This window comes from Rattus norvegicus, chromosome 14 (genome assembly GCF_036323735.1).
Source record: "Rattus norvegicus strain BN/NHsdMcwi chromosome 14, GRCr8, whole genome shotgun sequence".
NCBI lineage: Eukaryota > Metazoa > Chordata > Mammalia > Rodentia > Muridae > Rattus > Rattus norvegicus.
The window spans coordinates 69747462-69768867 of NC_086032.1; the positions used below are offsets into that span (position 1 = coordinate 69747462).

Consider the following 21406-nt stretch of genomic DNA (forward strand, 5'->3'; position numbering starts at 1 on the left):
AGAGGGGAGTGTTAGATTTTATTGGGTGAATTTAGTTAGATGGGAGAATGGCAGGAGAGCATTAAGGTAAAGAAACTGCTGTAATATGAGGGCTACTCATACTAATGATGATGATAGTAGCAAAACTTGTTTCACTATTGTGAGCAAAATCTTTTTGAGGGAACTTTTGGTCATTAAGATATCAGGATGTTGTGATCAAGCTGCCCTGCTGAGATAAGGGTCACATGATTTCCAAGAGATGCAGAACATTCAGTTTCCATTTCCCTAAAGGGGCCCATTCCCACATGGGTTGTCCGTCTTGATATCTTCAGTGACTCCATCTTGGGCCAGTTTAACATCTCCCAGATCTCCCATTCTCAACCCCAGTCCCTTCCTAACCCCACTCTCACAGCCACCCCTGTCAAGCCACGTGGGTCCTATGGCTCAAGCCTGGCTATCTCCTTCCTGCTTTCTACACGTCTTGGGCAAGCCTCTTGGAATTGTTCACATCAGTAGATTACTCAGAGGTGTTACAGGCTATGTATGCATTATGGCCCATGCCATGGTGCCAGCTCCTTGAAGGCTAAGGTGTAGTGATTGCTTAAGCCCTGGAGTTTAAGGACAACCTGGGCAATATAGTTAACACCCTGATTCTTAAATTAAAATATGAAAAGGCAGAACAACAACAATAAAAAAAGAACTATTTTATGAACAACAATGCCAAGCAACCAGAGCTTCCAGGGACTAAGTCGCTACCCAACCCAAAGACTATACATGGACTGACCCTGGGCTCCAACCTCATAGGTAGCAATGAATAGCCTAGTAAGAGCACCAGTGGAAGGGGAAGCCCTGGGTCCTGCTAAGACTGAACCCCCAGTGAACTAGTCTATGGGGGGAGGGCGGCAATGGGGGGAGGATGGGGAGGGGAACACCCATATAGAAGGGGAGGGGAACAGGTTAGGGGGATGTTGGCCTGGAAACCGGGAAAGGTAATAACAGTTGAAATGTAAATAAGAAATACCCAATTTAATAAAGATGGAGAAAAAATTTAAAATACCCAAAAAAATAAAAAAATAAAAGAAAAAGAACTATTTTATATTTCATAAGCTTAGAAAGATATACTCTAAAGCGTTTCTGCAATAAGATGGCGGATTCCTCCTTCTGAATCTGCAATCCCTGTTTTTTTTTCTAATCTTGGCTCGACTGAACTCACTACTACTCCCTAGACACTCCCTACCCAGTCTACTGTCATGTGTTCACCCTCCAGATGGAGCCTATGTCTTACATCCCACCTACTGTCACGTCACTGGAAATTTGGTGTTCCTTCATGGTTGACAAGTTATACAGGGAGGATTGGAGTCCACTATTTGGGTTCTCATTCTCATTAATAAAACAAATTTAAAATAAACTCAAGCGGAAGCTGAAGAATGACTTTATTTAAGTTTAAAAGAGAAAAACCCCAGGTCAGGCAAGCTGCAAACCACAGAAGCTGCCCGGAGAAGAAAAACTAAAGAGAGAAGGAAAACAGCCATGCCAGTTAAGCTGGTGGATGCATGGTGGGTAAGCAGCCATACATGGCAGGGAATGGTGCTTTAAAGAAAGTAAAGAAGCTCAAAGTATCAGCAAGGACACTTACCATTCTGGCCTGCATCTGAAAGACACAAAAAGAGAACAGTTGCACCTTTCGGGTTCAGGCCTCAGACAGGTGGAGTGAGCTAGCCAAAGGTTGTGGCCTCTTGGAGAGACTGTGTCCTGGGACAGGCTGAGCAGGAATTCTGGGAAAGAAAAGAACAGTATCTCATTAAAGGAAAAATGATTCTATTTATCTATTTAGTATGACTTAATGTGAGCCTCCCTTCCTAAGGGGTGGTCCCTTGGCCAGGCAACTGACCTAACACAACTGGAATGTTAGGCCTTCACCTGAGCCAGAGAGTCCTTAATAGGCTTTTATTATTACTCTAACACTACCTACCCTTCTCCTATTCCTCTTGCTAATCTTGTTTCTTAGAATTGTCTTTCCTACTCTTGCTCCAGGCAGACTCCTACCCAACCTTGCTTAGCCTTGAAGTTGCTAGCCTCCCCAGACCAGAATTTATTGCCTCAAACTTTATAAAGTCCTGCCTGCATCACTGTGGATTGCAGTTCATGAGGAGGGAAAGATTTAATATCACAAAAATACTGCCTTAGTTACTTTTATCTTGCTGTGATAAGACAACATGACCAATACAACTTATAAAGGAGAGTGGTTATCTAGGGTTTAGAGTTACGGGGTTAGAATCAGTGGTGGCCATGCTGGGGATCACAACAGGAGGCATGCAGTCATGGCAAGAGCAGGAGCTGAGACCTTACACGTTGATCCACAAGCACAAGACACAGAGAATGAATTAGGAAAGGTGTGGGCTTTTAAAACCTTCAAAGCCCACCCTAGTGGCACATCTCCTCCAACAAGGCCATATCTCCTAATCCTTCCCAAACAGTTCTACCAACTTGGGACCGAGTATTCCAATACATAAGACTATAGGGACCATTCTCATTTAAACCACCATAAATATTTTCATACGGTCCTGGCATAAATACACTGTTAATGGTGGTGTATTGTTGCTTACATGTCTCTACCAAGTGTTGCTGTGGTTATAAGCCTGTATCTCCCTCAAAATGAGAGGCTTAAAGATAGCAACCATTTCCATTATCATATAGTCTGTCCCCTACTCTATTCCTTCCCTTCCCTTCTTGTGTCCACGGTGGCGCATGACAAATATGAGAGCTACTCGTGTTTGCTAGCCTTCCCTTGTGACAATTGGCCTCGTTTTCCTGAGCGTCTGCAGGGAAAACAATCTGCTTAATTGACAAGTAACAATTAGTTGGCTGGTGATTATCACCACAATTAAAGCTTTATAATTTAATAGTGCCTTCTAGACACTCTTCTTCCAATTCAGCTATGCACTTCTTCAATGCTCTTATTTTACCCACTAATTTTTTTTTGAAAAGAAATTAAGGAATCTAATACTTATGTGCCTTAGGCATGTGATAACTTTTGTCTCTTCTTTTCTTTCTTTATTAGAAAAAGAGAATGAAATGAAACGGGACCTTCCAAGATGTTCCCAGACACAGGGTTTTCTCATTATTTTTCTAAGCTATCACTTCCTTCTCCTGCCACGTGGCTGCTTGAGAGTGGCGCGGCTTTAACTCGGCCCCTTTCCCCCTCCTGCTTATGGGTAGCTGCTTAGATTTAGGTTGGCCGCCCTGGATTTCTTCCTTTAAACTCCAATGAAAATGTCCTCAAGCTTTCTCTGTCTGTTCTTGAATTCTTCCATTAATGAGATTAAGAATCCCTAGGAGGGCCCCCAATTTTCCAGTTAACATGTGGTACCTTAGGTAGGGCTCCCAGTCATCACCTTAGCAAGGCCTCCCCTGAGAATTGCTGATAGGCTGGTGCTTGGAAGACTGGGCTGGACACAAGGTACACATAAATAGGTGAAGGGGAGTCTCGGTAGGCCAGCAGTTAAGACTCAGGCTCTGTTGTATGACATGTTTCCACCAGGAGTCTGAAGTATGCTAAAAACCCAAGCAGTAATTAAATAAGTAACAGTAAAGGTGTGGCTTTCTATGGTTCCTGCTGCCAAAATAGGAATAGTGAGTTATTCTAGTCAGGATCTCATTCACCAACTCCAAGGGAAAGCCCAACCTGCTCTAGTTTATTTCATTCTCTTTGGCTAATGAAGAAAAGGAGAGACAAAAATTATCACAGGCCTAAGGCATGTAAGTATCTGGTTCCTTCATTTCTTTTTCAGAAAAAAGTGTATGGGGTAAAATTGACAGCATAGAAGAAGTGACAGATGAACTGGGAGAAGAGGGTTCAGAAGGCACTATCCAGTTATAAAGCTTGAATTGTGGTAGCCATCACTAGCCAACTACGTGTAACTTCTTGATTTACTTCTGCCTGTGAATTATATGCAGATGTTAACGGAATGCCACCTTGTGCCTGTTCTGTGGGTTAACATTGTGTCAGGGGAAGGCGTGTTGAAATCTTAAACATAATTCCCAAGAAGATGGCCTTATTTGGAAACATAGGCTGGGTAGAAGCAATCTGCTGAGGTCACGTTGGACTAGAGTGGGTCCTACATTCAATGACTATTGTCCTCAGAACAGTGGTTCTCAACCTGAGGTTGAGATCCCTTTGGCAAACCTCTATCTCCAGATATATTTACATTGTGAGTCATAAAAGTAGCAAAACTTTTGAAGTTATGAAGTAGCATTGAAAATAACTTTATCATGGGTCTGAGCATTAGGAAGGTGGAGGAGCACTGCCTGAGAAGAAGGCTATGTGAAGACAAATGCTTAGAGAAGGAAGCCAGCTGGCCACTGGCAGATAGTAGAATAATGTGTCTGAGAACCACTGCCTTAGAAGAAGGCTATGTGAAGACAAACGCTTAGGGAAGGAAGCCAGCTGGCCACTGCAGTATTAGAATAATGTGTCTGGTAAACCAAAGAAAAGCTAGGATTGCCAGCAGCTTAGATGATGTATAGACTGGGGGCAGGTTCGTCCTTAGAGCTTGGAAAGGGAACCGGTCCAGCCAGCACTTTGCCTTCAGACGTCCGGTCTCCAGAGCTAGAAGAGAATACATTTCTGTTGCTTAAGCCAAGAACCAGTGGAAATTCATCACTGCAGTCCTAAGCAAATAATAAGCTTATTGCAAATGCAACACTCAGGACCCCAGTCTCTACCCTTAGCTGTACATGCAAGGGACGAAAGTAGGACTGTTGTGACAGGAAATAGGGACAAGGATGTGCAGGGAGGGCTGGGGGCTGTTATTGCTGTGGTTAGTGCTGGGCAGATTCAAGGCTCCCTCCCTGACAATTTTTTCCTCTGCTAGGCGGCCTTGTCAGAAGGAGATTAATCTGACAAGCTTTTTTCTTTTTGAAGCCACAAGGATAATTCCTCAGAACTCCCATTTCCTTATTGGTTTTTGCAAATGGATTTCGTGCTGATTTTCTTCTCCCTAAGCATTTGGCATTGCTGAGGGGGGCACATAAAAAAGACTGTTAACGTCAGCATGCGTCACTAGGGATGTAGACAGGCTGGAAAAGAAAAGAGAAATACCCCTAATTAATGTGCAAAACTATAAAAGTTATCTGGCTCTCTACCATACCACAGAGCTGGCAACTTAAATTCTGGGGCTGTGCCTCAGTTCCCTGTAGAGGTACCTTATGTTATTGAATAAATTCCTCTAGCCTTAAAATCTGAAACAGAAGATAAGAAAATCTAGATAATGAAACAAAGCTTCCTGGATGTGATCATTAATCTGAGACTCAGTTCCGCTGGTCAGTTAGACACATTCTAATCAGGGTGCTGCAAAAGCCATTACCAATTAGCAACTCACTTGGTCCTAGAAAAAGATGAGGCAGTGGATGGCACTCTGCATTTTCTTCTCAAATCATCTAAATAAATCTCTATACTAGATCAGTAGAGTCATTTCCCTTGGCCAGGTGATTGGCCTACCCAACTGGATTATTCTTGAAAGAGTTAATCTACCCAGAGACAGCTTCCATTCAGTCAGCAAGTAGGTAACAGTGTTCTCCCCAAATGGGTCTCCAATGCTACTATAATAGAGCGAGCTTAGTTAAGCATAGATTTACCAGAGGAAACATAAGCCAGGAATCAAGTGAATGGGGGTTGAGTAACACTTGGACTGGAACTGGTCAATTATAATGTCCTGATTCCATCTTTGACTCCATTAGAGTCTTAATCGAGGGGTTGGAGAGATGGCTCAGTGGTTAAGAACACTGGCTGCTCTTCCAGAGGTCCTGAGTTCAATTCCCAGCAACCACATGGTGGCTCACACCATCTGTAATGAGATCTGACTCCCTCTTCAGGCATACATGAAGACAGGGTGCTCACATATATAAAATACATGAATAAATAAATCTTTAGAGTCTTAATCCATCCATTTTGTAGAGAAGGAAAATGGAGGTGAGAGTAACTAGATGATTCCCCTATCCCTGGCAGCCGAGCCAGGATGCAGTCACTGGAGTTGACCCTGTTGTGTTCATAGTGTATAACATACCCCCAAACCTTGCGGGGAAAATGGGCAACTCTCTTAGGATTTAAGTGAGCGGGACTTCCTCTGTTGCCTCTGGTACTAGACTGGCATAGGACCTTACAACAGCCATTTTGTCACATGTCATGCTAGAAGAGAAGCCTGAAGAACCAGAGACTACTTCTTCCCCAGAGTGGGTACTTCCTGCCCTCAGGCTGTCCTCACCAACGCTGCCTGAGAAACCTGGAGATGTTCTTATTCTTCCTCAGTTCCTTAGCAACTAGCCTTATTTCCCAGCATTCAAGAGAATAATTCCCCAAACAGCTGATCTTTTCGCAGGCTCTATTGAGAGTTGCTAAGAAAAATTGCCCCTCGAATATTCTAGTATTTCTCAGCTCATCTGAGGTGATTGCTCCAGGAAGGTAGAACGGAATTGTCTGGGTTCCTCATTGATGAGATTGAATTTTAAATAAGGCAGTTAATCTAGATGAAACACAGATACAGTTTAGGAAGACAGTGTAGCGGGCTGTATTTTTCAGAGAAAAGGCAACCACATGGGTGTCAGCACATAATCAGTGTGATAAGAATCTAACGGTCTCAGTCACCTGTACATAATCTAGTACTGTCATTGCACTTGAAGATGTCTCTACTTCGCTAATTGGCTTTTTTGTGCTAGAAATATTTTGATGTGGGGATAAGCTATGTACTGCCAGATGGTTCTAGTTCTACTCACCAAGTAAGAGTGGTCTACCCTCCTAGACAAAATGTCTCCAGACACCACCAGATGTCCACTAGGAACAAAACTGACCTAGCTGAGAACTGCTGATACAGCTTCTTTAGCAAATCCTAGAGAAGTTAAAAGTACAAGTGCATGGAAAGAGATGTGAGTTAGCTCGCCATAAAACCCAGCCTGACTTCACTAATCTAGAGCATTGTCCTGGACTAAGCTCCACTTTTAGGTGGAGGTCCAGTCCTCTCTGACATAGAGATACAGGACAGACCTCCACAATTGTCAGTTTTATTTGATTTAATTCATTGTGTATGTCAATCTCTTCTTCTTTGTGAAATATCCAAGAAGTGCTGGCTCCTGCACTGGATGGTGTAGCAGAGACATGTGAAAAACAAACACCTTTAAAGTGATATAGCCCCTTATTAATAGAATTAAGAATCTCATCATTATGCATTCTATTAGGCAAATATTTTGCACCTTGAAGGTGTTATACTCTCTTTCAAATAATGTTTTCTTTTTCAAAATGCAATCTGTATATGGTATAGAATCCTCTATATGATTGAAAATTTTTCCTCAACCCCATGTTTTTTTTACCCAAGGATAACTACTTGTTTTATCTCTCCTTGTATATCTTTCTCGTGATGTAGTGTGTGCGTGTGCACTTAACTGTGAATATATTTTTCACCAACCCTAGCATATTTTTGTTGGCCTGCTTTTTTATTTTCTTTAAATACCTGGAGTTTATGAACATCAATACACTCCTGTTACAGCTTCGTTTTTTAAAAGCAAGTTGTTTAGATCTCCTTTATAAAAGAAGCCACAGTATATGTACTCTTTTTCTCATGATGGACCTTGATTGTAAGAACACTCCTCAGGGGCTAGCACTGTAAAGGTGCATAGTATCTGCAGGACATAGACAAGCTCACAGACAAAGCAGCTGCCTGGGTTCTTACTGACTGGATATTCCTGGGCAGATATTTAGCTGTTTGCTTTTCTTTCTCATGTATAAAATAAAGTCGATGCCACCATCTACCTCAGAGGGCTTTGTGACAGCCAAATGAAGTAGTATATGCCCAGTACTGGAAACAGCACTTGGCGTGCAATAACTCTGCATGCTATAGGACTTGCATGCTATAGGACTTGCACTCATTCCTGTGGTGTATGGATGATTAACTTAACCATGCATTTTCCCACTGCTATTTGTCCAGTGTATCTACCATCAGCAGCATGTGTAAGTGGCTATTTTAACATATTATGTCAATGTGATGATTTCCAAAACTTTCTGAACATTGCCAACCAGAGCTTTAGAATTTAGTTAAATATTTTCATGAGCCCAACAAGAAACGTTGCCAATGTCTAGATGATGTGCCCAACATCAACATGCTGTATTGCATCCAAACCTATAGCAACGTGAGTGATACAGGGGGACAGGCAGGTCTCACTAAAGAGCCTTAGAGGCTGGTGGCACAGGGATGCTAAAGCACAGTGTTAAATGCCAGCCTCCCCAGTAATATTCTTGCTAGATTGGAGTCTATAAAATTCAAGAGTCAAGGGTTTAAATTTAGGCGGTTGGTTGTCCGGCTAAAGTATCTTTGTGAGTCAAGAATGATAAAAATAACAATGTTAATTGAGACCAGAATTTTCACTCCCCAAGCATGCAGAGAAGATTGCCAGACCTGGGTGTGGCTCTGGGGTGTGTCCTCACCAAGGCTAGTTAATGTTCAACTAAGCCTCTTTCCTTGTTTCTCATGTCCAGTACTGTGATTCTCTTAGGCCCATGGTGTCATTCATTGGTTTCCACAAAACCAGTCTAGTCTTTGCAATTTTGAAAACTTTATTCTGGAAGCCTCTTGGTACATGGATCCTAAACTAGGGACAAAAAGGGGAAGAGACTTTTATAGCAGCCCATGTCTTCATTCTCAGCCAGAGGAAAGAACTGCTGTGGTCACTATTACTGAAGTCATTCCGCTTCCAAGAGTGTGTGGGTACTTTCACTGTACGAGACATAGGGCTGGATGCCGAGCTGAATGAGGCCCAGGTTTCTCCTGGGAGGGCTAAATGCAAAGAGGGTAAAAATAGATATTTATTTAAAGAGTAGCATGGCGTGATTAGTCCTACAATGGCACAAAAGCTCTTGCATGGCCCTTAAGTGAGGAAGAAAGAGGGGAGAAGAGACAGAGGGAGGAGAGAGCAAGAAAGCACAGCTCTCTGGGAGGATTTGGGAAGGTATTTCAGAAGAGCAACATCTGCTGACACGTGCTGACTCTGGGATTTGGGCATGATGTCACCAGAAAGAGTTATTCCAGGAAAAAGCACAAGATGAGATCCCCCCAGGGGCTGTGGAAATGGGAAAGGAGGTAACATAGGCCTAGGAAGCATCCTTTGCTCACTGGAAGCCCTGTGTGACTTGCTGGGCACATACCCGAAGGGTTATATTTATCCAAGCCATAAGCTATCCAAAAGGAAAACAACTACAGTGTCTTAAGTATCCGCAGGCTGCCAGGGGCTGGCACTGTCCATCTGGTGTTACTCCAGGGGTCTACTTCCACCACATCAGGAGCAAGGCGGGCTGATTTCACCTGTTGGAGAGAGTCCTAGCATCAGTGGAGATGCTCTAGAACCTCGGAAGACAGCATGGGGCAGGGCAGCAGCTCCCATCTGGGACTTAGATAAAGGTTCTGCCAGCTCTTCCCCTGCCCTGCTCAGGAGAACAAGCAAGTCTGAATACCTCAAGATAGGTTCCAATGTATATCACGATGGTAAACACAGAGACCTGACTGGGTGTCTACAGGCCCTAGCACAACCTCCGGGCATACAAGTGTTCTCTTCATTTTATACATAAAAAATAATGCCTATGCTACTTCTTAAAGTGAAATGGCAGCAATAACCCTATCCACCATGCCCCAGAGACTTGCGGTAATAGACAGCAAAAACCATATGACAGCATTTCTTGAAACCATTAGGCATTCGATAAATGTAAGGTGACTTTACAGTATCTATTACAATCCCCAGCAATCATTTCAGCAAACACAATTACATTAGGTGTTCTATTTTAAGATGAACAGAATGCTACCTTTGAAAGATTGTCAGCTGAACTTTAAAATGACTTTGAATGTTCCTGTCCAGTTTTCCTGGTAGTAAGTTTTTCTTTAAAATGAAAAAAAATCTAGATGAGGTTAAATAACAGAAGGGTTTTTAAAACAGCCACCTCTGCTTGGGAAGAAGCTCTCTGGTGGACATTTTGGAGGAGAAATGGAGTTGGAGTTGTTTGTTTTTCTGTGTTCACTGTTTGTACTCAGGCCCGTGTAGCAGTGGAGAGAGTGGAGAGCAGGAATGAGCGATCCAGGGGCAAGTAACATGTGATAGCCTCAGTCCCATATGCCAGGAATACTGTTCCTGCCAAGGGGCCTTGCTAGGATGCCAAATTAGTAACAACTACCGAATAGTGAGAGTCTATTCCTGTTGGAGTTCAGAAAAGGGGACAGCTGAAACTGCCGTCCTAGCCCGGGGTTCCGACACCTGCACATTTCTAACAGCGTCTCTAGGCTTGGAAGGGCTCTTCAGCCACCCCTTCTTGCTCCCCACAGTAAAGTTCATTTGTATAATATTCAAGTGTTAGTTAGCCTGGCACAATTATTTTATCTGCATGCATATGTGTGTTTGTATGTCTGTGTAGGACATGTGTGCCTGGTGCCTGCACAGTCCGGAAGAGGGTGTCAGATTCGCTGGAACTGGAGCAACTGATGGTTGTGAGCCACCATGTGGGTGCTTGGGATCAAACCTGGGTCCTCTAAAACAGAAACTTGTGCTCTTAACAGTGGAGCCATCTCCCCAGCCCACCCTGCACCACCTTTAGAATGATGTGTTTGATGTGCACAAGGTCAGGGCAAGGGGAGATTATTTTATGGTCTTTTAGAATTGTTGAGCTGTGTGTCCCTTCCCCACACTGGACCACATGTTTGTGGGAATAATAATGCTGGTTATTCCTTCAGTACCTAATGGACCTGCAAGTGGCCGACATGCAACACCTTTCAAGTAAACTTGTACTTGGCATGACAGTTGAATGATTGGAACAGACAATGTCATTTGTTAGTTCCAGTAATTAAAAGGTTACGTTAGGAAACTCCTAAAACACACCTTTGTTTTAGAGGAACCCTTGGGTCTTTTTTTTTTTTTTAAATCACTGGTGTTGAAGGAATGGTCTTTTCTCCCTTTGAGAAAGATGCTGTGTTTGTCTGTTTTGTGTCACATGAAATACCTTAGTCATCTTTACGGCCTTGTAAAGAGTTTTATTTAGCCCATTTTGGCATGTGACTCAGTCACAGTGAAAGTCTATGAGAGAGGTACCAGGCATGTACAGAAACAAGAGCTCACCCACGAAACAGAAATCCAGAGCGAAACAGTTTGGGGCCCTTTCCAAAACTCACTTAATGAGACCAGCATTCCCTTCTCAGAGTAGTCCTATCTGTCAGTGACCTAGAACTGTGTGCTAGGCTGTACCTTTGAAAGGTCCCATGAGTCCCTATGCCCTCTAACTGTGGATAGCCTCCAACATAGGGACCCTTCGGGCAAACCACACCCAAACAACAATAGAAATCTCTCTCCTGTGTTCATGAGGCTGGCCATCAATGAGTAGAAGCAGAACACCCTTCTGAGTTTCATGTTCAGTGAGGAAACTAAGCACCCTTCATCTCTCAGGCTGATCTGTCTGGTGTTGTACTAAGAACAGTTTCATGTACTGCGCATCATTGTTGACCAAAGGCACTGTCTTGTACAGCAGATCTCTAGCTGACAGCCATCTTACCTGAATGAGACTCTCCTCTTCCATTGCAGCACCACAGCCCCAGGAAGCATCATTCCACTGTCTAACTTGATTAACTTGACCGCTTTTTGTTTCCCAAATGAGTGGACTGCATGTATTTCCATGGCATCAGGATTCATGTGGCATTTAATGCAATGAGACGAGATGAGACTCTAAGTCTAGAAAAGGAAGGTCTGGGGCAGAAACGGAGGAGACTGGGCCAGGGCAGCTGGTGCAAGGTGGAGCAGAGAAAGCTCAGGAAAGGATTACAGTTCCCTGGCCTGCACTAACTAGTGGGGCATGTGTGTTTCGGCTGGCCAGCCATATGTAGGCTCTTGCATGAAAGAAAAAGGGGTTGGATAGTTCACATCCTACTGACATCCAGTTAGCCAAGCCCTGAGAACATGTGTTTTGCATGTGAAAGTGATCCACCTTTACATGGTGGACTTAATAGGCATTACAGTACATGAAAACACAGAAGATAGTTTTGTTCCGGGTTGAGTTGTGAATGCGAGCCCAAGGACCCACCCTCCAGCTCACTGTCTTTCCCATCCTAGGCTCTTCACAACTCCTAGGATTTCAAGAACACTTTGAAAACCACAGGTGTAAGCCAACATGCTTGTCTAAATTAAATAATAATAGCAGTAATAATAACAACAACAACAGGTTCAAAAAGGGTACCCTGACTCAAGGCCATGTGACTATCATGGGGGAAAAACAATCAGGTTTCAATTTGTCACCATTTGATAACACTTGAGAATAAATATGTCCAGCCCCTCATGTTCTTCAAGGACAGTGGTTTTCATAATAAACAGAAAAATGAAAAAGGTCTTTTCCCTCTTATATTTCTGTGGAAAGGAGAGAAAGATAACACGGACAAACTTAATTGAAATGAATTGATTTAAATACTCTGTGACCTCACTGTGAGAAATAGCTTCCACACTTTTCCCATTGCCCGTCTGTCAGGCCTTCCAGTCATGTGTAGAGTTCCATGTTTCCTAACCCTGCATCATGAGAAGGGAGCATGCTACAGTCTAGGGCATGCATATGGAAATAATGATGAATACAGTTACCTTCACTAACCACTGACTAAGTTCTAGGACTGCCCTTTGACCTTTCCTGTGACTCCCTGGTCAGGCCCAATAAGGACCATCTGTGTGACCCACTCAGGACTATCTCATTTTTTTCCTTTTTAAAAAAAAATAGTGTTTTATTTATATTTCAAATGTTATTCCCTTTCCCAGTTTCCATCCATAAGCCCCCTATCCCATCCCCCGCTTCTTCTATAAGGGTATTCCCCTCCCCAACCACCCGACTTCCTGCCTCCCTGCCCTGATAGTCCCCTACACTGGGGGGTCCAGCCTTGGTAGGACCAAAGGCTTCTACTCCCATTGGTGCCCAACAAGGCCATCCTCTGCTACATACGTGGCCGGAGCCATGGGTCTGTCCATGTGTACACTTCGGGTAGTGGTTTAGTCGGGACTATCTCATAAGGTGGTGAAAAGTTCAGACCTGATGTGGGAAGGCTCCATTGCTTATGTCATTACACAACTCACTGACAGTGAGGATTAGACAAGGCACCCTCTCTTTCTTGGGTTTGTTTTACAACCATGTGAATTACATTGCAGGCTGTAAATCTAACAAGGATCAGAGCCCACGCTATCATATACCTGGCTGTGTTCTAGGTGCTTCACCATCCCAAGCCTCCTGCACCTGCCAGAGGGGTTCACAGTAGGCCCTTTCACCTCTGCATTCTGGGTTTAACAAGCCAGGTTAAATCCGGGAACTTCAGGTAGTCTCATCTTATTGTTGTGTTTGCCCTAGAATCCATGCTCAAGACCAAAGAAACCTTCTCAGACACCACCCCGAGAAGAGAGCCCAGAGAAGCTGACAGATGGAGAGGAAACCAGCAGCGATGAGGAAGAGAGGTACAGGCAGGATGGCAGCCTCCGAGTGTGCCGAGCAGGAAGACTCAGATGGGAAGGATCTGGTTGTTCATTCCTTCTGTCCTTGAGTGCTTATGGTCTTGCCCTGATGCTCAGAGAGAGAACAGACTTGTTTTCTCTTTATCGTGAATAGTCTTCCACATAGCTATGACTTTACATAAACTACCTTATTTAACTTTTACAACATAGACAACATTTTATAAAGAACTTGAAGCTCAAAGATATTAATAATTCTGCCCAAGATTTAAGCCTAGAGGGATGTATTCATCAGGGTTCTCTAGAATCACAGACCTTATGGAATGTCTCTCTATATTAAGGAAACTTATTGTAATAACTTACAGTCTGTAGTCCAACTAACCCAACAATGGGAAGGTATGGAGGGGAAGTCCAAGAATCTGGTAGTTGCTCAATCCTTCCAATATCTATCTCCATGTCAACATCCAGGTCAGAAACCTCTCTTCCAGCCTCAGTATCTGGATCACAGGTGTGCCCTCCATTTCTGAATCATAGTTCATTCTAGGTGTGGTCAAGTTGACAACCAGGAGTAGCCATCAGAAGCAGTTACCACCTTCTCTTGTTATTAGGGAAGAAAAGTGTACTCTCTTACCAGAAGTCCCCATCTATTCCACCTGGATTCGCTTGATCAGCCATCCTCAAAATATGAGATGTTCACCTCATGGGGAGCTACCCTTGTGCTTGGCTCCCCCATGCTTCGTTGAGTTTACATATGTTTGGCTCTGAGCCAAGGGCGAGATGTTACTGCTCTGCCATGATAGAGTTTAAGTTTCTTCTTCATGCTTTTCCATGCTGAGATCAAAGCTAAAGAAGCAGTCCCTAACTAGGATGTGTTGTTGTCATGGTAACATGACATTATGATGGATTTAATCACTTTATTTTCATAGGGTATGTTTTTTTAAAGATTTGAATTTTTATTTTATATGTATGCATATTTGCCTGTATGCATGTATATACACCTGTAGAAGCCAGTATAGAAAGTCAGATTTCCTGCATCTGGAGTTACAGATGGTTGTAAGCTACCATGTGGGTATTGGGAACTGAACCCAGGTCCTGTGCAAGAACACCACATGCCCCTACCAGCAGAGAAACCTCCATTTCTATATATACATATCTTATGCCTGTGTGTCTGGACCTTCTTTTCTCTGCAAAGCAGAACCCCCATCCTCATGCCCGTCTTCCTAGGGGCTTTTACCCCTAACCTCTGGTCCTCTAGCCCAATGTTCTTGTCAAGAGAAATTTAAGGCCTCCATGGGACATTACTCCCCATTGTTAAGGCAAACACATAACATCCAATGTAAAGCATTTTAATTGCTCAGCAACTTCTAAAGTCAGAGTGAGGAAGAATATCCCTAAAAGACATTTGTCAGCATTTTATCTCAGATGAGAAACTATTTAAGCTTTTGGCCATCTTTTCAGTAAGGAGAAACCTATTTATAATCTCCCAGTTTACACCTAGGATAGCCAGTAAAAATTATGAGTGTGCTTTAAAAAGTGTGGAGGGCTGTGCAAAATGTTGTCTTTTCTTTCTTTTTATCCATATATAGGAAAAATTATGAAACTTGGTTAGAGAGACCTAGTTTTTGGAGCTTCCCAGGACCTTTAGAAAAACTCTAAACTCACAGTCTCTTTTTTAAGCACATACTAAAATCAGTAAAACCTTGTACAGTAAAACTTAGAACTTCAGTTAGGTTGCTTTTTTTTTTTTTTTTACACTCCAGATTTTATTCTCCTCCTGGTCCACCCTGCCCCTACCCCCAGGGTTCCACATCCCATACCTCCTCCCTACTCCCCTGCACTTCCCCCACCCCATCTCCACAAGGATGTCTCCACCCCACCCACCCCACCAGATCTCTAAACTTCCTGGGGTCTCCAGTCTCTTGAGGGTTAGGTGCGTCTTCTCTGACTGAACCCAGACCTGAGAGTCCTCTGCTGTATATGTGTTGGGGGCCTCATCTCAGCTGGTGTATGCTGCCCGGTGGGTGATCCAGTGTCTAAAAGATCTCAGGGGTCCAGGCTAATTGAGACTGCTACTCCTCCTACAGGGTTGCCCTCCTCCTTAGCTTCTTTTCCCTAATTCAGTGAGAAGAATCAGCAGCTTCATTGGTTGGGTGCACATATCTGCACCTGACTCTTTCAGCTGCTTGTTAGGTCTTTTGGAAGGCAGTCGTGGTAGGGCCCTTTTTGTGAGTGTCCCATAGCTTCAGTAATGGTGTCAGGCCTTGGGGCCTCCCCTTGAGCTGGAACCCACTTTGGGCCTGTCACTCTTTCTTTTCCTCAGGCTCTTCTTCATTTCCATCCCTGCATTTCTTTCAGACAGGAAGAATTATGGATCGGAGCTTTGGTTGTGGGATAGCAACCCCATCCCTCAGTTGATGCCCTGTCTTTCTGCTAGAGGTGGATTCAATAAGTTCACCCTCCCCACTGTAGAGCCTTTCATCTAGAATTCCCCCACCTTTGAGTCCTGAGAGTCTCTCACTTCCCGGGTCTCTGGTATATTCTAGAGGGTCCTCCCGACCTTCCTCCCGAGATTGCCTCTTTCCATTCTTTCTTCTGGCCCTCAGGACTTCAGTCTTTTTCCCCAACCCGATACCAAATCATGTTCCCCTCTCCCCTGACCCCCATCCCCTTTCCCTTTCCTGTTCCTCCCTCCCTCCCCGACTTGTGGTTGCTTTCTTTTCCCTCCCAAGTGGAACTGAGGCGTCCTTACTTGGTCCCTTCAACTTGTTGACCTTTTTGAGTTCTGTGGACTGTACCTTGGGTATTCTGTACTTTTTTTTTCGAGGGGGGGTAATATCCACTTATTAGTGAGAACATATTATGCATGTCCTTTTGGGTCTGAGTTACTGAGTTACCTTGACCAGGATGACATTTTCTAGTTCCATCTATTTGCCTCCAAACCTCAGGATGTCCTTGTTCTTAATAACTGAGCAGTACTCCATTGTGTAAATGAACCACAATTTCTGTATCCATTCTTCTGTCATAGGACATCTGGGTTGTTTCCAGCTTCTGGCTATCACAAATAAGGCTGCTATGAACATAGTGGAACATGTGCCCCTGTGGCATGTGGGGCATCTTTGGGGTATATTCCCAAGACTGGTATTTCTGGATCTTTAGGTAGGTCTATTTCCAATTTTCTGAGGAACCTCCAAATTGGTTTCCAGAGTGGTTGTACCAGTTTACAATCCCACCAGCAATGTCACCTGATGTTTTGATCTTAGCCATTCTGACTGGTATAAAGTAGAATCTCACAGTCCTTTTGATTTGCATTTCTTTGATCACTAAGGGCTTTGAACATTTCTCTAGGTGCTTCTCAGCCATTTGAGATTCCTCTGTTGTGAATTCTCGGTTTAGTTCTATACCCCATTTTTTGATTGGGTTGTTTGGTTTTTTGGTGGTTAGCTTCTTGAGTTTTTTATATATTTTGGATATGAGCCCTCTATCAGATGTGGGGTTAGTGAAGATTTTTTTTCCCAATCTGTAGGATGCCAATTTGTCTTATTGACTATGCCCTTTACCTTACAGAAGCTTTCTAATCTCTTGAGGTTCCATTTATCAATTCTTGATCTTATAGTGTGAGCCATTTGAGTTCTGTTTAGGAAATTTCTGACTGTGTCAGTGAGTTCAAGGCTCCTTACCACTTTCTCTTCTATTAGATTCAGTGTATCTAGTTTTATGTTAAGATCCTTGATCCACTTGGACTTGAACTTTGTGCATGGTGACAAATATGGGTCTATTTTCATTTTTCTACATACAGACATCCAGTTAGACTAGCACCATTTATCAAAGATGCTTTCTTTTTTCCATTGTTTATTTTTGGCTACTTTGTCAAAGATCAAGTGTGTATACATGTGTGGTTTTATTTCTGGGTCTTCAATTCTATTCCACTGATCAACCTGTCTGTGTCTGTACCAATACCAAGCAGTTTTTATCACTATTGCTCTGTAGTAGAGCTTGAGGTCAGGGATGGTGATTCTCCCAGCCTTTCTTTTAGTATTAAGAATTGTTTTCACTATTCTGTTTTTTATTTCCTTTCCAGATGAATTTGAGAATTGCTTTTCCATGTCTTTGAAGAACTGTGTTGGGATTTTGATGGAATATATAGATTGTGTTTGATAAGATGGCCATTTTTACTAAGTTAATTCTGCCAATCCATGAGCATGGGAGATCTCTCCATTTTCTGAAATCTTCAATTTATTTCTTGAGAGACTTGAAGTTCTTATCATAGAGGTCTTTCACTTGCTTGATTAGAGTTACCCCAAGATATTTTATATTATCTGTGGCTATTGTAAAGGGAATTGTTTCCCTAATTTCTTTCTCAGCCTGTTTATCATTTGTATAAAGGAAGGATACTGAGTTATTTGAGTTAATTTTATATCCATCCACTTTTCGGAAGTTGTTTAACATCTGGAGAAGTTCTCTGGTAGAATTTTTGGGGTCACTTTCATATACTATCATACCATCTGCAAATAGTGATTGATACTCTTTGAAAGACAAAAAGGTTTCCTACCCTAGTAACTCCTCCAGGGGCTCCATTCTCCCAGGCAGGGGCAGGTGAAACATCTACAACCTTTACTCATTATGTCTTTCATGTCTTTAAAGGACTGGGGAAACACTCAAGGAAGGAAGTAACCTACCACCTCCATTGGAGTCTGTGATGAAGGAGAAAGCAATAGAGATTGGACGTCGACCAGAGGACTGGCAAAGCCAAAAGACTAAACTACAAACACAGGTAGGAGAGCTCGGGATAATAAATGTCTCACCCATCCCAAAGTGCAACTGTGCCTCCTACAGACACCCATGGAAAACTCGCTGGGCCTGTTTCCAGCCCCTGGGGAGGATGTTGTAGATCTGGTTTTGATTAATCATTAAAAACTTCAGATAAAAGTCCTTGTGTTTTATACATAGGGGTTTTACATGTGCAGCAAGCATCAAGCAGACAATAAGCAGTCTGTTCTTGGTTTCCACATCTGTGGATTCAGCCACCTTCAGGTTGAATATAATTGGTGGAAAGTACATCTGTCCTGAATGTGTGCATACCTTTTTGTTTTCCTAATTTCCTAAACAAACAGCCTAATGACGATTTATATAGCAATTGGTATTATGAGGAATGTAGGAAGGCTTTAATGCATATAGGACAGTGTATACATGACATATAGATATTATGCTGTTGTAAATGGTCCTGGAACCAGTCTTCTGCAGCTATAGAGAGGCAGCCATATTTCCTATCTTTCAGAAGAGGTGGTAACATAATACATAGTAAACATAATACATTAGGAGAGGTTGAGTAAGGAAAGTCTCAGAAAAGATGAGATCCACGGTGTGGGAGGCTACTCTGGGAACCTCTGCAAGGTTTCGTTGCTCTCTCAGCCCACAATCTCCTCTTTCCCAACATTCTGTGCTCTGCCTGAAGAGTCCTCTGGAGCACTTGCTGCCAAACCAAGTCTTATGAAGTCTTACATGCTCCCTAACTCCTCAACACTTACAAAGATGAAGGAGGTTCTGCAAGGATGAGTTAGCCCTGGAAAGATTTCCTTTAAGTACAGTAGCCCTGTCTTGAGGCTGAATGTCTGTCCCGGCACAGCAGGCTCTGCAGCAATGTGCCATGGCTACAGGAGGACCTGCAGGTGTGCAAGCAGCTGTCAGACAGTGATAGGGAGAAGCTGCAGCAGGGTCTCCAGTTGAGCCTGTAACGCAGCTAGAACATCAAGGTCCACTTGAGGTTGTTTACCATTGAACCTTGTGCATGCTCAGGAAAGCCAAGGCCCGGGAGCTCAAGGTATGGTGACCTAGTGAAGTGGACAGTTTGCTGGGCACCTACCCTACCAGGCCCTGAGAGGCTCTGATGTTCACTGCACAATACTTTCCAAGGATTACAGTAACCATAGGTATGTCGTTATTCTAGTTAGTACCCATCTCCACATGAAAAAAAGGCTCAGGACACTCAGTAGCTTGCCAGCCACAGACCAGTCCATTTGAGCACCTTGTTTGCTTTTTCTTATTTTTGTTTACTCTTAACAACATAAGAACAACTTCTATCAGACATCGCAATGGCACATGCCTATTATCTAGTGCTCCTCCTGAGGATGAAGGAGGGGATCACCATGAAACTAAGGGCACCTGGACTATATATTAAGAACCTGTCTCAAAAGGTGCCATGAAAGCAACAAGAGTGAGCACTTCAGGGAAGCCACTTTAAAATTAGATACTCGCTTATGGATTTTTAAAAATACATTTTACTTGAAATGTAACTATATCACTTTCTCTGTCCTTTCCTCCCTCCAATCCCTCCCATGTCCCTCTTCCAGTTCCTCCCATACACCCCCATCTCTCTTTCAAATAGTCTTTTTATTCTTTATCACTGTTACAGATACATGTGTGTGTGGTTTTGGTTCCTGGGTTTTTGGTGTGTGTGTGAGTGTGTGTGTGTGTGTGTGTGTGTGTGTGTGTGTGTGTGCGCGCGCGCATCCATTTTTGTTTGTGTAAATATGGTTTCGGGACATTCTTTGTATTGGATAACCAACTAGGGGCCTTGTCCCTAAGAAAGACTAATTTTCCTCTCTCAGCAGTCATTAGTGGCCTGTCATTCTTTAGGGGTAGGATCCTGTGAGATTAGCAAGAGCCTATCTATTGATATTATCATTTTTCAGGCTTTATTTGGGCAACCATTTCTAGAAGACACAGTCTCATGGCAGATTTCCTGGTCTGCTGGCTCTTAGAATCTTCCCACTTCCTCTTCTGTGATATTTCCTGAACCTTAGGTATGGGAGTTGTGTTATAAAGATGTAGCCACTGGGGTGGCCTCCCCACCATCCATTTTCTCTGAATTGTATCTAGTTGTGTTCCTCTGTAATGGTTTCCATCTGCTATTAAGAGAGGCTTCCTTGTTGAGGGGCAAGGGCTATCTTAAGGGTTTAAGGATGTGCTTTACAATGCAATTAGAAATTATGCTGGTACAGTAAAGTGGTGGTAGTAGGTTCTCTTCTAAGATCCATGATGTCACTAGCCCTGGATATAATGTGATTTTTCTCCTGTTGACTGCGTCTTAAGTCCATGGCACTGGTTACCATCAAGACCCAAATGCCCCTACTGCACCTTTAGTGATATCAGTGCTATGTGGTTGTGTGTTTCTGCCTCACTACTTCAGTGTCGGAATGCTCCTCATGGAGGTGAAACACAGAGGTGCTAAGCTACATTCCTTTCTTGCTGCTGGAGTGCCAAGCTCATGGGACACCAACATGCCACTCAGGTAAAACAAAATACATCCTAGCATAGGGGTCCCAGCCCTTGTTTCTCTGGATGAGAAGGTAGGGACCGGAATGGAGGCAGAGTTCTCAAACTCCCATGTACCCAGACACTGTACTATGAAGAGTTGGGAAAGGCGCTGAGCTGAGCCTAGGGTGTGTGTGTGTTGGAGGGGATCCAGCTTACCTCAGGGTGAGTGTTAGGAGTGAGGAGCAGCCTCCTACAGGAGACTTAGCACACCCCTTACCCTCCTACCGCTGTATTCTCCAACTCCCCAACTCCCCAACTCCCCCCACCCTTCCACCCCCACCGTCCTTGATGGGTAAGGATTAGGTGGTGACAAACAGAAACAAACACACAGGCAGTTTGAATCTGAGTGTATCTTGCGGCTTTCAAACAGGGTTTTTTTATGCTGGAGAAACAGGTATTACAGTCCTAAAAGATGTGTTCACTGAAGCAGCTACAAAGAACAATTATCATAATCACCCCACACAAGGAAATATAAAATCATTCAGGTATTACAATTTCCAAAGAATGGGTCCAAAGAATCAATTACAAACAAAATAGATAATATCATTATCACTTAACAGAACAAAGTACAAAACATTACTGATAGTTAATAGCAAACTTCCAGGAGTAGGTTCAAAAGATC

General features: G+C 43.3%; 1 protein-coding gene across 1 annotated transcript in view; it reads left to right on the plus strand.

Annotated features, from left to right (window-relative positions):
* Positions 1-21406, plus strand: part of Fam184b (family with sequence similarity 184, member B) — a 115892-nt gene that overhangs the window by 59431 nt on the left and 35055 nt on the right. Inside the window, exons 7-8 of the mRNA NM_001305171.1 lie at positions 13373-13476; positions 18112-18241. Coding sequence (NP_001292100.1) covers positions 13373-13476; positions 18112-18241 — 234 coding nt within the window. The remainder of the gene's footprint in view (positions 1-13372; positions 13477-18111; positions 18242-21406) is intronic.